This window comes from Malurus melanocephalus, unplaced genomic scaffold (genome assembly GCF_030028575.1).
Source record: "Malurus melanocephalus ecotype Western Australia unplaced genomic scaffold, MMel_1.1 scaffold_191, whole genome shotgun sequence".
In the NCBI taxonomy this organism is placed as follows: Eukaryota; Metazoa; Chordata; class Aves; order Passeriformes; family Maluridae; genus Malurus; species Malurus melanocephalus.
The window spans coordinates 1,045,077-1,063,085 of NW_026623423.1; the positions used below are offsets into that span (position 1 = coordinate 1,045,077).

Consider the following 18,009-nt stretch of genomic DNA (forward strand, 5'->3'; position numbering starts at 1 on the left):
CATGAGCTTGGCTTGTAATTGTATCACCAATGGAAATGAAGACAAGTTTTGAGCTCTGGTCATAAAATTCAGATTCTTCCTTCAGTGCTCCTCCTAAAACACAGCAGTATCAACAACCAGCAGTGCCTTGTATGAGAGAAATGCAGAGTTTCAACTCATATCCCTTTGTGACCAACAAAGGAACTCTCTATCTAGAGTGGCAGCTTGCTCTGTGATGACAACTTGCCACTGATCTGATTCAGCGTAGATATTTCACTATCATAAAGGTGTTAGTAGCCCTGCTAATGTTTGGGATGGGGCTACTGATGCTTTCCAGCCTCGCTCATGCTTGGCAAGAACAGTGCTGAGTGCTCTGCTGGGGAAATGTTATGTAAGGAGCTCTGAAACAGAGGCGTATTCTGTGTTGACGCTTTACAGATGGGGATTTGTGCACCTGCTGTTAGGACAAAAATGGATGTCCAGCTTTACTCAAGTCTTCTTTYTGATTAAGCAGACAGACCAATAGTGATCTGAAATATTGACCACAGTCAGAATACCAGCAGGTGTTTAAAAATAAATGAATGAATTAGAGCTGCACAGCTTTGCACCACCTTTGGGATAAATGCCAGCAATATTCCTGCTGGAAGGGACTTACATGAGCACGTAAAATCTCTGGGGCAATTCACCAGGAGGTATAGAGGTGCACAGTGGTCTCTTATATGTGCCATATGTCTCTGTCCAAATGATGTGCTGTCATAAATGACACATCAGTTGAGGAGAAAATGCTCTTTATTGAACAGGGAGCAGTCTTCCCTCCAATGTGTTTCCTGAGCTTTTGTTTTAAAGTTGCTGTGGGCAAGTGGCAAATACTCCATGCAACAATCCAAAAGGCAAAAATAATTCTTGATTTCTCTGATACAATGCACCACACCATGGAAAAAGTTTTTTGTCCTACAAGCCAAACCCACTGCAAAACAAACACCAGCAAACAGGTCATGAGCACTGTCAGACAAAATTAATAGCACTAATTATTAACAAAGAGGGGGAAGGGGAGAGAAGAAGTGAGTTTGGTAAAACTAGGATGCTGCAAAAATGTATTAAAGAAAAATAAATATAACTCCAAGAACAGAAAGTTGAAAAAGAGAAGGAAGTAAGGGCTGAAACACCAACCAAACCAAACCAAGACAAAGAAAAACAGGAAGGKGAAATACAGGAAAAAGACAGGATAAAAAGGGTAGAGAAGTCAACTGCAGGCCTGGCACAGCATGCTTGGAACTGGAAAAAACAGAGAGAAGAAATGCTTGGGGACAAAGAAAAAGATTGAAGCAGAGTGTGAAGGGATTTCTCATACAGCATAACTCCTCACCTAGGCTAGTTAGTGGCACTTGATCCCCTTCCCATTTTTGCCCCTTCTGAAAGCGCTTATTAGTTAGCCATGGAAATGGTGTATTACAAGGATGTCACAGGAAACAGGAAAATTGTGCTAAGCAATTTAGGGGCTAATTTGAAATGCTTTGAATTATTATTTTTTTTTATTGTCATGCTGTCAGCTGTTAGCTTACAAAAGCAAAATGAATAATGACATATCAACCCTTTGTTTTGGAAGGCAAGGGAAAGGAGGGAGAAGATTAATTAACAGTGGACACTCTGCTCAGTTGTTTATACTGAAGGAAAAAATTCACTGACTCCAGGAGGTTTGCTGCAGGCTGAGGCTGTTGCAAATGAGCTGGGCAGCTGGCTAGTGATGGCCTGAGTGAGTTTGCCAGGGGGCTGAGGCTTGTTGTTTATGCTGTTTCTGTGTGCTCACTCTCTTCAGGGGACGGGGGATATCGAGAGGGAGCAGGGCTGTGGGTGCAGCCATGGGCAATGCTCCTAACACCAGCACGTCTGCTGGGAGTGTAGGTCTTGATGGGCATGGAAAATTAACCCCCTGGATCTGCTTTCATAGCCTTATTTCCTTCCTGTGCCCTTGGAAACAAGACCCTGAGGACAAGGCAGCTYGACATGGAGCGCATGAGCGGTGGTGCTGCTGTGCCCTCCCTCAAAGGAGGCAGAATCTGCCCGAGAGGACACAGGCACCTAGGCACGGCATGCCCTGCAAACCAGCAAGCTCTCATGGAAACCTGGCCGGGCTCTGGCTGTCAGGGGACAGCAGGGGACAGTTGGGGGATGCTCTGGCTGACAGAGGACAGCAGGGGACAGCTGGGGGATGCCCTGGTGTCTGCAGGGGGCAAACTGGGTGATGGGGGATGCTGGCGGCTGGGACAGGACTGGGATTCTGAAGGCTCTGCAGATGGCACTGTACCTCGAGGGCAAGAGACCTGCCTTATTTTTGGACTCTCTGTTTAAGATCAAGAGTCTTGCATAGAAATCCTTTGGGCACTTGTGGTTTTATACCACATCTTGCCCCAAAACTGCCTTCTCTCTCTGACCGGGGTTAACATTTACGGAGCCAGTTAATGACACCCAGCTAAATAACACGTGCTGATCAAACCAACTTGAAAAACATTTATAGCAGCTTTGCAGGAAAGTCTGTAAAGAACTGTATGTACAGGGAGATTTTAGAAAATATTTTAGCCTGTTAAGCACTAAAATAATTTCAATATTTTTTTTCCCTACAGAATGCTAGGAAATCAAATCAAATCAACATAAGACTTGAGTCAAGATATTAAATKTGCAGCCTTTCAAATATGCATATTATGCAATTAATTTCACATCACTCAAATTTATACATAATGGATGATATTTAAGGACTTAAGTTTGCTCTTGTTTTTTTTTTCTTACAAATCTCTGGGGATTTTAAAAAGAATTAAATTCCAAGAGGTTGTTGTGCTGATGTCATTTCATAAATAAAGCAAAATTTGCATGTTAGTTTTTTGAAGGATTTTAATTTAACTCCTCATATGTTAATGTAGCTATGTATCTTCTACTACAATCTAATACTTATGAGTAGGAATTAACACTACTCTATGATAATAATAACAACAAAAATAAACTAGGATGTGAATGATTTTTAAAATTTGGAGTTGTAATGCGTTTTCCACAGTTCACAGCTTAGCTAATGACATTTTGTGGGGGCATTTTTAATAAGAAGGTGAACTAAAACTGTGTCACCATCTGGTTTTTTTCATTTAACGACAATTATAGGAGATTCCAAACTAAAATTGACCTGAATTTCAAGTTAGCCTATTCAAGAAATATACTATTTGTACCCCTGAACACAAATAGATTGCCAGATAAGTACAGTCTATTGATGAGTAAGACTTAAAAGATCTACTTCTATTATATTTGAAGTTGAAGTGTAAAAATAGTAACCCCTACCAACGTTCTTGTTGAGTTTAGTTACAGAAATTTTGAATATATTTGCTGACTCAAGGATCTGGAAGCTAGGTGTAAACTTCTATTTAAATTCCTAAATTCAATCTACTTTGAATTTACAGATCTGGAAAGGAATGCATATATGCATATAATTTACAGATATGTACAGGCAACTGATTTACAGATGATGTGCAACCACCTAGATGTGGGTTTRGAGATAAATTTTTACATGAAAAGCAGAGCTCAAAACTGTAAATTTGCAGAATTTTAAGTGGCCATAACAGTTTCTCTTTTTTTCATATACTAGTTAGTCATTTTGCTTAACGCTTACAGTGTTTCCAAAACCTGTCAGCCCTAGAAGAACTCGCCAAAAGCAGATATCAAAACTAGTCAAAACTGCACAGCAGTAAAAGGAGTGTACACTACAAAGTGATCACTTCAGTAATTCCTAGAACTCCTTAGGTCTGGAATATCCTATCAATACTATCATTTTAGTGAACTGATCTCTGCTAACACTTTGACAAGGGTTGTTGTTATAGCTGTATGATCCCTTCTAAAGCATAAAGAAATTGGTTAAGAATTGAAAAGGTGAAGTGAAGAAAAAAAAATAAAAAGGGGTTTATCTCTCAGGGTCTAGAATCTGCAGGCTAAAAGGAATGATTGGTCCATACCCATAAATTCAATCCCAAGATGCTCTGCCAATGCAGAAAGTTGTCAAAAAAAGAAAGAAAAATGAAAAAGTTTCAGAAAAGAGCAATACACTGTACTTAAAAACAAAATTACATATGAGAATTACAGCTRTTCTGTGTCTGCACATGAAACAGGACAAAGGGGTGCTTGGTTAAGTGGGCAGTGSTCAAGAGCACCTTTCTAAGGTACGTGACCAGACCTTCTGCAAGGCTCATACACAAAAGTATGTATATATGGGGGATCTGAGCAGCCACAGTCCAGGGAATGCAGCAGGAACCAATAACCCTTAAAGATCTTTTTGAGATGAACAGGGCTATGGCCTGACCATGCCATGGCAATGGCTGATTGGTTTCACATGGACCATGACAGCAAAGGGATGCTCTACAAAGAGCAGCATACCCCTGTGAATGGGCTGTGCATCACTCTGCCTCCTGGCCCTGCTTCTGTCCCCAGAATAGATATCCTTGCTCTTATAGGTTGTGACCTGGAGGTGGCTGCCACTGCTTACTCAGTAATGGCACTCCTCTACTTTKCAGATTGGCTGCAGGAGGCTTCTGGCTTCTGGAAAATGAGGAGACAAGCCCTTTTCCCCTGTCTTTGGACTGTGCTTGGCAGAACAACTTGTTGACCAGCTGGATGGACCCTGGGGTGCAGYGTCTGATTTCTTTGCGCAAATCATATGCCTAAATCAGCAGTCCCAGGTCCCAACAGCTGAGGGTAAGGAGGAACACAAGTTTCCCCCATAGGGGACCCCTCCCATGGGGCCAACACCACAGCCACGGTAGATTTTTCCTTTTTTTTTTTTTTCCTGTGTGCTGTGAAATTTAAATCCAATGTCAATTTTCACGGCAAATGGATTTTTTAATGTCACTTGCACACGTGGGGAATGTCAATTCTTTGTTGCCAATCAGTAACATTTTAAGGATTAAGCAAGCTGGAATCCATCCAGGTCTCTTCCTAAAGAGCCAGTATCACATGCCTAGCTGAACTCTGCTAATGATACACATTAGTTGCATAAGAAAGCTTGATTAAGTCTTCAATAAAATGAATGACATGCCCATGCATATATATTGCTGTAATTATCCTCGCTTATAGGTAAGACACCTAGTTTAAAGGTAATTTAATTTTAGGGAAGTCATTCATATCATGCAGTTTCTATTTCATATAATTCAATAGGAAGATGGTATTTAAGATGTGAATATATTCTGGTTGAAAGGCCTAACAAGAAAACATGCTGAAGAAACATGCATTGCTTATTCAAACCTGGATGTCACGTAGCTCTTACTTATCTCTGGTATTCCTAGTTACATTCTCTAGACCTGATAAGCAGAATATCCCAACACTTCTATTTTTATAAACAGGTGATTATTTTTAATATTTTCTACTTAGCCTGATATGGTTGCCTACTTTTTACATGCAGTGTGGCTTCTATTGAATATTTGTCTCTGGGTGCTCTAAGAATAAATACAATTTATTATTTGTGACAACTCAGTTTTCATTCTGGTTRTGACTGGGGGGACATTGAGAATATTGCAGAAAATACTTAAGAAGCTGCTTTTTTTTCGCCCAAAGTGATTTTAAACCTACAACTTGTTGGCTATATTGCAGACTGCTGAGATGCAGGTTCTACAGAGCAGGAGGATGGTGCACGGAAATGTRGAACAGGATCCTCCAGAACTGCATGCTCCAAGACTCTGGGGTGCCTGCTGTATGGATTCAGGTGCATGGGCAGCCTGGAGATACRGTGCTAAGCACTACCTCAGGTTTTTGTAGATACCTTGCACCTGACAAAGGAACGGCCAATTGGATCAACTGCAACAGTGTAGAGGTTCAGGGAGACTGATTTCAACTCTGAAGAATCAAAGTGTCACGTTTCTTTCTGTGAGTAATGAGAAATTCTAAAAAAATACAAATTCTTCCTCAGGCATTTCAACTGAAGATGAACTAAAATCTCCTAAATTGTCACAGAGCAGACCACCTGCATGTCAGCCATTTCTATTTTAAGGACTGGGATACMGTCTCTTTGTGACATTTAAAATCCACTTTGAATCCAAAATCTGGTTCATTTCAATAGTACTCAAGTTGCAAAATTGGTTTTTGTATTAAGTCCTTTGAGTACTGTAAAAGTGACACTTGGTTCAAATCTCAGAGGCATGGAAAATTTGTCCTGTCATATTTGAATTACCCTATCATAGCAATTTTAGCACTTAATTAACATTAACTGAGAAGTTAATAGTAAAAATCTGTCTTTTTTAACATTGAGAAAAAGAGGGACAATGGCATTTTTCAAACCTGTTTGTGTAATTTAGGACTCTTGATCTCAGCACACTGGGTGTATAATTTAGGGTGCTGAAGGGCTTTAGAAAATGAAAATTTCAGGTAAGATTGTCTAGWACCCTTATACAGATGCAACTATTTAAGAAATATGTAGAAAATGAGAAATAGTGAGGCAGTAGAATAGCTAAAATCAGACTTTYGAAGACCTGTAATTTATGTGAAGACTGAAAAATCAAGGTCATCACAAAGTAACTGCAGTTTTTGTCATCCTTCTAGAATACTTGGAGCTTTTCTCAACTCTTGCCTCCTTTACTGTCTCAGCCTAATTCACCGTGTCAATATAAGGTTGGGGCTATCATCTAAACAGAAAATTCCTTCTGTCCCTCTTGGTAGTGTCCCTATTGCTCATCAGGGATGGCAGAGCTGAAATGGGCACAGTTTAAACTGGTGGAAGGCATTGACCATGTTCAGTTTATGCGCCAAAAGGCCCACAGCATGCACCCAGGCAGTTCTAAATTCACAGTASTTATGCAATTGTTAACTAGTGAACTAAGCAAGTCCACCAGCCCTTTGGGTGGGGTCCCTGGTCCATCTGGGACACTTGACAGGACAAAGAATTTACCTGTGATTAAACTCAAGAGAGGAATACTCAACTCTCTATTAATTCATAACTTTATCACTATTTCCTATTCCAGGGATCATTCTGTACAGCGTTGCTGTAAGAGCTCTCATGCCTAACTACATAAAAACCACCCCAAACCTTTAATGGTAATTCATTACTTTTACTCTCCTCCATTTGCCTTGATTCCTCGACTTCAAGGGAGTGAATGTGTGAACATTCAGATACAGCAAATACTTATAGAACACATATATTTTTGCAGTGATTTGTGGACTGCCTTCTGCTGTCTTAATGGACCAGTGGTGGATCACGATCCTCAAAGCAGTCACAGAAAAAAGGCAGGGTAGCAGAGCAGGTATCTCAAGGAAAGGACTCTACTAAGGGCTCTACTAAGGGCTGCCARGCAGCCCATGAGATGTGTTGACAAGCCAGTTAGCCTTGTACTCTGTCCAGACAGGGCACTTCCAGAATGCCCACTGGTGCCTTTGTTCTGATTTACTCAGCCCAGTAATTTCAGGACTCCCCAAAAGCAACTCTAGGGCAGACTCCTGAAGACAAATATGCTCTGACAGCCAAATTAATATAGTAGCAGCTCATCAGTGGGCACACTTGGCCTGAAACCCCACTGACTCTTTCCAAATGAAGAAAGACCCTTCTGAAAGCAAGTGAAATAGATAGCDCTGTATAGTTCACACAAACACTTTGGTTTCCTAACGGCACTTCTTCTATTTAGCATTCCACTGTGCTCTGTACTTTGCAAAAACTGCATCCACAAAGCTAAGTTAATCATCCACAACACTTGGTGCAAAATATGAGCTTGGCTTTAAGCCCCAGATGCAACATTTGCCTTTAGAGAACTCTTGTTCTAAGTCCTCTGTTAAATAGCATGCACTGGTCTGCTTTAGGTGTAATAATAAAAAATCATATAAATGCTTCTTAACTGATTTTTTAAATTAAAGTATAAATGTGCCCTCARTGGTCCCTTTCCAAAAGTGTCATTTTGAGGTCTTTAACAGTATAAGGAATCAGGTGTTGCAGTGCAGATACAGGGCAGGCAGAAGTGCCAGTCTCATGGCCATTGACCAGGGCTCTCAGGGTGGCCCAAGGGAGGCAGTGGCATCCCCTCCTGCCTCTGCGTTTCACCGAGAGGAAGGGCTTGACCAACTTAAGAACTAATAACTGAGGGTAACTCTTGCAGCAAGGCAAGGTATCTGTGCCTTTTCCATGGAGGCAACTTCTGAAAATCTCAATCTGGTGTCTTTGAAAATCCTAACTGSGGTTAAAAACTGAAAAACAAAGGAAGGAAAATCCACTTAAATGCCTTTTTTTTTATCCTGGGTTGGAAAATGAATTTATAATCAACATGCAATAATGGATCTCATATTTTTATGCCACCTCCTTTTAAATTATTCTTCTAAGATGAGAAAATCTTAACTGCACTTTTCACCACAATCCACAGAAAAGGCCACCTAAATCTAATATTTGATAAACGAATATTGTAACAGCATAAAAAAAAATATATATCCACAGTTAGCAGAGGCATTTAAATATAACTCACACTAATAAAGCTTTTAAAACAGGGCGTAAAATGCACACTTGAGTGCTGGAAGGTCTGGTCTCCAGTCAGCACTCTTGGGATTTACCTGGGTAGCTTCCATGACTGACAGTATGAATTATGTATGGATGTTTTTCATCCATCAGTATAAGAGAAAAGCTGTGCATCTCTTCAGGCTCTAAAATGTCCAGCACATGCTTTTTGCCCTGTGTACCAATGGAAATTAAATTAAGGTAGCATATAGTCTTTCTTTGCTGGCAAGTAATCCATGCAAAGAATAGTTTCTATAATACTRCGTTTAGATCACAGTACATTCTGATGCCAGCAACAATTGATTGTAAGTAGCACATTTAAATCTAAGGTCTAAGGAATTTTGTTATATCTTACCTTTGGCTTTGCTATAGCCAAAGAGAAAAAATAAATCTATAGTGTACCTTCTGCTACATCCCTGCCAAGCAATAACAATTAGCCTGYTCCTCCAAGGGAAATCTTATAGAATGCGACTGCAGTGCTGATTCCACCAGCCTGTGTATGTGCGTGTCTGATAGTTTCATTTGGCCAATTAATCTTTGATCTCTTGCATCTGTTACCAACAATATACCCAAAATATGTCAGACCACATTGTTTAAGTCACCTCTCCCCCYTTGCTTTTTCTTTCTGTGCTCTTTCCACTGCAGCTCGGACAATGCTGTGGAAGAACATTTTGACCCTGTTTAGCATGTGCTCCTTAGAAATGATGCAAACACCTCAATTACCTTCGACCACTAGTTCCAAATGCAAATCTCRTGTATAAGCAGAGGACTAGCTACCCATCCTTTGATTGAGGGAGTGTTGCCCTGTATCACAACTTAAAATCTTTTTGTGGTGAACAAAATGAGAGACTCTCAAAATGTCATTTTTGTACTTTTTTCTGCTTGATGTCAGCAGGGAGTCTGTATCACACATTCAGTGTTAATTTCACAGCATTCCTAAGTCTTGCATTTTCCCTTAACCTCAATGCCAAAAAATCCCAGGATTGCTTTTTGTTATAATTTGCAAATGCTTTTTGTTATAATTTTCATGCAACAGGCAGAGACAATCAATATTAGGCCTTAGGCAACAAATCTAGTTACAGATTAAAAAAAAATTAAAATTGGAGGAAAGATGCAGCGACAAGAAAGCAGCACCGACTGAGCATGCTTCTACTGCGGCACAGACAGAAAAGTAGTGGACGTACTGTAGAAGCTGGCCATTACGTAGTTTTGGCAGCGATCACCAGTAAATTCATTTGGGCACCTGAGAGGAAAAACAAACAAAAAAAATGGTAGAGAAAAAACAGAGAAAAGAGAAGAGGTGAATATATGCTAAGAAAGAAGCTCCTTCAGTGTGAACTGATATGACTTGGTGAGTTCACTGTCAGAAACTGAATCTCGGTTCAGCGTTTCAAAATGGCTCAGGATGTTGAGAGCAAGTCATTTGCTCTGTGAAATGTAAAGAAATTCCCCCTGCAAAACCAGCCAAAAACAAACCAATCCAGATCAAAATGTGTTTCAAGATCTGAGAGAGAAATTCACCATTCCAGAGACCCAAATTGGTTTTAGGATGCTCTTTCCACAAGGCAGCAAGGACACAAGATCCGTACATACTCATCTCCATGAGTTTGGTCTTTTAGGGTTGCACATTTCAGCAGTCTCCCAAACAGGAAAACTGCCAGTGTGTGCAAAACAAATGCATCTGTGAATGAATGGAAAGATCAAAAATCACACAAACRAGAAATATTTTGGAGGTCAATAATGCCATGGTGTACAGATTGTACTTCAGAAAATCAGGTCATAAATTAGTGAGTAAASAGGCCGGTTCCAGCTGAACTGTGAAAACACCAAGTACTATTGATTTTGTTGCTGTAGTTGGGGAAGAAAGCAAAGTTCAGATTATTTTAACATACTTTCTTGGTTTTGGATTTTCATGGGCAGAGTTTCAGTACATCTTGCTCCAGTGAATCCAGGTTGGCACCTAAAGGGCAAAAACGTGATAAGCAATATTGGTACACCAAAACCACTGSACTAACAGACTTACACCTGCTGGTCTATGGAGTGCGAGTGCATTAAGTGACCTCCTGGTTAGGTGTTAGTGAAAAATGATCAGAAGAGAGGCAAGAAAATGTAATCTTTCCGGAAGATAAAATTTTGCCCAATTTACAGCAAAAATCTATCAGAGAAAAAGGAAGTCTTTTGGCTTGTCTGTTACAAAAAAGAAAGAAGAATCATGGCTAGCAAAAATGTGTACCACCTCACCGCTTATTCCACCTGATGAAGGGATCAGATTGAGTTATTTTTTAAAATGTGCAATGCAGTGTATAACAATTTACACTGTTGCTTTCATTAGTCACGTAAAATCTATGAAAATACCATGATTTCCCTATTTCTGTGATGGCATGTTGTGTCTTCTGGCATTCTGCTCTGTGGAAGAATAGTTAATACAGCAATCACAGAAAAGTCACGAAAAAAATTGCAAAAAGTGAGAAGATAAAGTCAAACCCAAAGGGAAGTATATTCAACATGGTCACAAAAAGAAAAGAAGTCAGYCCAGGCAACAAGTAAAATGAGAGGGCAGAAGTGCTCTCAAGATTTGCAGTCCCAAAGTTGTCTGTGCTTTCAGTTCACAAGCTCTTCTGCTAAAAACTTCAGTGTAGYTTTCCCCTTGATCATAGAAAAGGAATTTCTCTTCTATGATTTGCCCATATTTTCCGCTGCCATCAATTCTTCCTTCACCTTCATTCTCCATTCTGGGGCAGGGCTCGGGCTCCCAAAATATCACCATGGCAATGCGGGCTTCCTGTGCTTCAGATGTAAGTGTGAATGACCACACTAAGTATCTATAGATTTCAATCTTTACTCTTTCTCCATTATCTCTCCATTCTTGCTCAGCATGTAACCTGGAATTATCTGATACCTGCTTCCTTGAACACTTCCTTGTGTCTTTGCAATGCTCCCCATGAGTTTGCCATGTGCCAGAATCTCCCACTCTTTTTCTCCTGCTAGCCTCTGTTTCAAACGTCATCATTTACTTGTCAGGTGCTGAAAAGCCTTCTTTTGATATTTGTAAGTGCACGTTGGTCAGAAGAATACTCCATCTCTTCTACCCATGTGAGTTTCATGTATRCTGAAAGCTGTCCCAATATGTTRAATTCTGCTTTTTCTCAATTGCCTSTAGCCCTAAAAAACAAGGATGCTATCCTTGCACAAGTGAGACTTCCAGAAAATCCCTTTGCCAGAAGTTCAGTGTCAAGGATAAACACTAGTATCTTGTTTAAATAAACCATGCAGGAATGATATTTGTATAATAAAAGTATATTTTGAGGATCTGCAGATGATTCTTTGGAGCTGATTTGCTGTAATGATGTGTTTGTTTATTAAGGAAGGGAGTTTAAGCTCTCCAGAGCCAAGGTCACATCTTTGTGTAAGTACCCAGTGTGGAGAGGTCCCAGTCTTCACTGATACATTCAGTTGAGAAAAATGCAATATGGATAAATCTGTCATTAGAAGATGCTATTGTTGGGCATGACAGAATACTTTTTGCACCTCTGATAGAAGGCAAAATGCCTTTGACAGAAGGCATTTTGATCTGTGTTACTGAATCAAGAGTGAAAGTATTTTGCACTATTGTGATCTTGTTAAATAGCTATTCCTGGAAAGCTGGCATTTGCACATGCATGGCTTTCAGTTCAGAGGGACCTCTACACCTTGCTTGTCAGGCTCAGCCCCACACATTCCCAAGGAACATGATTAAAAGGCTCACGTTGTCCTCTTGTCACTGGCAGCCGGTGGTTGCTTGCTTTGTCTGTGCTTGTTTTCAGATGTTGGTGCAGCTGTGGAGGTGATGAAAACAACTTGAGCACTGGTGTAGACAACGCTGAAATCACTTCCAGACCAAGCAGGGTCAGCCCTGTTGAGTGGCCCYGAAAGCAGTTCAGGTGTGTTTATACTCGCTCTGAAACCATTGTCAGCAAATGGGCTGCAGCACCTGCCCTTGAGAATGGGCCCAGGGTGGGCCAGCTGAGAGGAAAGCTGAGATGAGACTGTCTGTTTATGATGATGTGTGAATGCTAGAGGCATTTTATTGCTCAGATGTGCACTGCAAGCACTGTTTCCCGTGCAGCTTGGAAGGCTGTTTCCTGTASACTGTACCTTACAATCAGCTTGTGATGATGTCCTTTCCCAAACACCTTGTCCTACTCAAAGTTTTCAGGCATTATTTCTTGTTGTGTCTTTCTTTTCTAGATCATTGTCCAAATACCRTTTTTTTCTTTATTACCATAGCAAAAGCTGAAGTCAACAACTTAGAGCAAAAGGTATATGTTTGTGCTATGAGAGCCTTGTAATTTCCCTTCAGCCTTCAAAAAGGCAACTTGGACCATTTATTTGTTGCATTATGTGAGTAAAACCAAAATACTGAAATAATGGAATTGCTTGTATCCCTCTACTCACAGTAGTGGCAAAGAACAGCAGTTGCATGTGTTCAGTGGACATTTCTCAGAACACTGAACTTTCATTTCCATTTCATTCAYTACCTAAAAACAAATACATTGTGGGAGAAGATTTGTTTTCCATGGCAWGTAGAATCCTTTCATATTTAGCAATGAATATTTTCATATTCATTGTCTGTCAGAACTAGTATTTCTATCCTGTCTCCTGAATGAATACCTCTGGAACTTCTGCTTGCATAAATGCTGGTTTGAAGAATCTTCTGCCCATTTCTACTCTACAAAGGCCTTTACATGAAGACAAATATAGAAAATGGCTATATAATTAAAAAGTACAAAACTCATTCTTTTGCTGTTGAGAAAAGCAGCAGCATACTTCCTGTTAGAGAGTAGCATTATTTTCATCCAATGAAATTTGGACATAAATTTAATCTCGTCAGTAACCACAAAATTGCTAGAAAAGATGATGTCTGCAAGTCAGAAATCAATTGGTCAGGCTATCAASGCCTTCATGGTATGATACTGTAAAAATGTCACAGATACTATACTCATTTAGATTTTTCTTCAAGTAAGAAGAAAATGCTAGATATTTTGTTCTTAATTTTGCATTTACTGAAGTCTTTGTCCACAGTGAACTTGGGAACACATTTTCAATTGAAGAGAAATGACTTAGGAATCTCTGTTGCATAGGAAGCCAGTAACATCCAGGCTTCCTAAGTCTATGATGTTTTCAAAATGTTCATGTTCCTCTGAAGCTTCTGAAAATTTTATACTCTTATTTATTTAGTAGTCTCAAAGCTTCCTATTTCAGCTGTCCTATTTTGAGACTGTTTTGTTCAGTCTTGGGCCTTAATTAARATACATAATTTTAGCTGACATACATCCTACCCTACATGTAGCTGYACAATGCTTTACTAACTCTTCACACATTTCTTGAGCATTTCACATGGTTATGTCTTGAAAGCAGGGAATTTTCTCAAAGTTCACACTAGCATCCATAAGACCAAGATCTGATCCTGCCCAGATCATTGCTATGTATCTTACAAAATACTTTTTTTTTTTTTTTTAATATATAGCTAGATTTAGCTGAAGATGAATTTAGGATCTCAATTTTTTTTTTTAATAGAACAGGGGATTTATAAAACTATGGATATTACTTGGAAAATTCCATGGTTGTTTTGMATCTGAGTCATGTTTTTTTGGTTAGGGATAAAACCAATTTAGAATGATATGGCTCATGCTTTAGAAATTTTGTTTTTGCTCTCAACAGATGGACCATATGGAAAAATGTGAACTTGCTACTGAGGCAGAAATATGAAGAGCAAGTACCATATTTCAAGCATTCTGTTTCCACAAGCATGTTCTGTGAGTAGATTTATTTTCTTAGAACAATGAAGACTTACTTTAATTAACTGGAATGCTAGAATTAGAAGTGCACATCTATACTTCTAAAGTAGTAAGAAGAAAACTGAATTTTGTCCCTTCAGTTTCCCAGTACATCCACTTTGAATTACTCACTTTTATTTCTTATGTAGCCGTATTGCAGCCAGTTCTACTATACAACATAAAATTTTGGGTCTGGCAAGGATTAGAGGGCATAGCAAAAGGCCCTGCAAAATAGTGGTGGTCYTGACTGTTCTCAAGGTAGGAATCCTTCTCCACTGCCTCGCTGTAAATGAGATTCACCCTAACTTTAGAGCTCTGATTCTTTTTCCAAATAGGTCTTGGACCACCCAGGCAGAAACACATCKGCCTGATCTGGGAATTGCCTTGTCCTTGAAATCCAGCCCCAGAACTACAAGCTATTTCTTGTCAACAATAGGGAAAACCAGCACCCATTTTATTCAAGTGTCTCCAAGGCATTTTATTAAAAATGTTAGCCAGTCTATAACATCATCAGAGAACGTACACAGATCTGTGAATTAAAATAAGGAAGTCCCAGATCAGTGAAGATGGGATACCTCTGAAGCTGCCAAGACAATGTTAATGATTAGCAAGTCTGCTAGATGCTCAGCTCTACCATTCACTGGAGTTTTCTGAACAGTGTTTGGATAGAAGCTGACACATGCAGGCTCTTGAACACACTCTGGAGAGTCATAGCAAACTGCTCATCTTTTATGMTGCCTTACAACAACCATGTAAATTTAACACAAATCTTTCTCTTTTTCTAAAAAGAATCTAACCCAGAGCACATATAACCTTTCCATATTCACTTTAGCAAAAAATGATCCTAAAATCAACAGAACATTCATTGCTTTCAGCAGCACAGCAATCCATGAAAATCCAAAGCAAAACATGGCCCATGACATGCATGTAACATTTTTCTACAAAAAAAAAGAGAAAATGTATCGGTAAACCACAACATTGTGAGGTTTGGTGTTTTTGTTTTGAATGGCTTTTGTTTGTTTTCCTTTTTTTTTTAAACAAACAAAAAACCAACAGAAACAAGCAGTCAATTTCTTCCTGGCATAATGAAAGCATCAAAGAGCTTCACCTAACTCACCTACCAGAATTGTCTTTACAATTATGTTTTTTAATTTCTAGTCCTAGGAGACTGAAACATTATGCAGTTACAGCAGATGACAGGCTTCACTGACTGCCATCTCTCTGTCTGAAAAACAGCGATATCCTCACAAAAGTACACCTTTTCCACTCAGCCAAGGTTTCCCAAGGTTTAAATGCTGAGTTTCCTCTCCAGCTGGTGAGAAGCAGTCCCTATGGTTTGTTCATCTTCAGGGGTAAATGTTACAAGACATGATCCCAGGAAGGAGGTAAATTTCAGGGCTATAGCTCTTCATGGATGTTCTCTGATGCAAACAGTCTCTATTGCAGCACTCCARTGCAGCACAGCCAGGACCACAAAAAAGGTGCATGAGCACCCCGTTAAACTAAACTCACATGACTTCATGAATCAAGATCCGCACACAAAATAATAAYCTCCACCAATCACCATGACAGTCATTGTTTTTCATGCAATTAAACACACAGCTGTGAATCCTGTCTCACCAGAAATTGTTCAGTTACTACATCAGACAACAAAAATAACAGTCTCTCCTGTATGAAGTGTAGTTATTCAATGCAGTTTACCACACCCATTTTCTTTTTTTCCTAAATGAGGARTATTTAGTATACAGTGTCTGTTTCAATATTTCTAACATAAGGCTCAAGCTGTGTTACTCTGCCATATGAAAATCAATGGAAGATGCCATGTCACTATCACATAGAAATATTTGCCAGTTAGCCTCTGCTATGCCTCATGTATAGAACATAGAGGTCATTGTTGGCTTTCTCTCCACATCCAAATGGTTAAAAATTGAAGAAATGCAAGTTCAGAAGAARACATTGTTCAGGTGTTCCTTTAAAGAAAAACCATTTGTGACATCTGGTAGCTCCAACAAAAGAAGCTAATAGGATTTCTTACCTGCAAAGGTATCTTGGGGGGTTTGGGAGGTCTTTAACCATGTAACACTCTCCCCCATTTACACAGAAGGCTTTCTGCTTTATGTCACATTTTGTGAGATGACTTGTCCCAGTTGTAGATGTGGAAGTGGCTGGAAAAGATAAGAGTGAAAATACAGATCAGAGGCTGTTTTTCTTTCTGGCTGGTAAGTACACTTGTATGTGGGAAGAAGTAAGACTAGGGAGGGTCTGGCAAGTCCTTTGAGCTCTCTATCTGCTGCTACCACAAACACTAATTACTTGACCCTGTATTTTGTTGACTGACACAGAGACTGGAGTTTAAATACATACCTCAGAGATACACAACCCCATAATCAGCCAGGCAGGAAGCAAGTTTCCCTAGCCCTGTCCATCAAGTGACCTTAATTTTTAGCAAAACTCATGTGCATTCCATTAAAAATATGTAATTTATGTGCAGGAACTTCTTATGGCATTAATTGCATACAAGTGATTTTGGAGTGTGAGAGTCATTACAGATTGCTGATATAGTGTCCAATAAAATCAGGTCCTGAATGAGATTTCCTCCTGATATTGCCTTGAAGCAGCTGTTTTTCAGAGAAGCTTAAACTGAGGCCCTGTGCTTATTCAAGCCCTCAGAAAAGCCACTTCCTTCTCCTTGAGGAGAGGGTGAATGGCTGAATGCTGAGTGCCTCTTTCCTTGCTCATGAACAACAGCTCTGGATACCCTGGTTTGACTGTGTAGGAGGAAGAGAATGGGGAGGTTGGAGGTTTTGCTCCTTCCTGTGCATGTGTACATTGCTGGAGGCAAGCTGAGCACTCCTGGAATTGGGCTAATGTGCATGAGATGAGCATGAGGTTTTGGGCCACCAGTGTTGCTGGACACCACCAGGTGTCTAAATTGCTGTTAAATGGAAGTTCCACCCTGCCMACAGTGTTTTTTAGCTTACTCCCTGCTGCATTTAGAGAATACCTAGAGAACGCAGTAGCGTTGTTCATTAGCAATCTTTAGGGAGGCTGCCAGGGAAGGACAAGCAGTCACAGCCTTATGATTTGTCAGGGCAATTTCTGTCAAGGATGCTTTTCACTGCCCACAGAAAGCAACTCAACTTATCACCCCAACGAGTAAGATAAAGAGCCTCTTTGGTGGTGACTCTCTCCACATGGACTGCAGAGGAAGCTTAAACTCTGGACAACGTGCCCATAAATTTTAAATGGCTAAAACTAACTGAAGTGACTACCTGCAAACTGTAAAAAGTGCTTGAGATTTCTGAATGGTATTTGTTTGCCTCCAGACACACAGAAATTAGAATTTTGTTACTGTGATCAAAAAGATCCCAATATTTTTGTTTCTAAAAGACAGCTTGTACCCTGAGATGAAACAATGCTATTACCTATTGACTGATTTCACTGAGGTTGATTAGAAAGCTGCACACACCTACACGAAAACTGTCTGATATTTGAAGCCTTTTCTAACACAAAAGCACCCAAGGGGCATGCTTATTATAGGTGATGTGTGACATTCTATCATTTCTTGAACATGCTGAATTTGAAGAAAACATGGTTTTAGCAGATCAACTATGAACAAACACCACTCAGGCATTTTGAACTGCAGTATGATATAGTCCCTGTCACATTCCATTTTTATGTGTTTTCCATTATATTCCAGGTAAATGCATTTTTAGCACTCAG

At 39.7% G+C, this 18,009-nt stretch overlaps 1 protein-coding gene across 7 annotated transcripts in view; it reads right to left on the reverse strand.

The window, feature by feature from the left end:
* The window catches only part of NRG1 (neuregulin 1), a 168,617-nt gene that overhangs the window by 10,813 nt on the left and 139,795 nt on the right, over positions 1-18,009 (reverse strand). For 3 of the 7 annotated variants that reach the window (XM_057373274.1, XM_057373269.1, XM_057373271.1), the window contains 3 exons: positions 16,322-16,451; positions 9,655-9,713; positions 3,969-3,992 (listed from right to left, as the gene is read on the reverse strand). In XM_057373274.1, the coding sequence (XP_057229257.1) occupies positions 3,969-3,992; positions 9,655-9,713; positions 16,322-16,451 (213 nt within the window). Of the gene's footprint in view, positions 1-3,968; positions 3,993-9,619; positions 9,714-10,362; positions 10,431-16,321; positions 16,452-18,009 lie in introns of those variants that run through there. The other 4 variants (XM_057373272.1, XM_057373270.1, XM_057373273.1 and 1 more) reach the window with 4 other exon arrangements.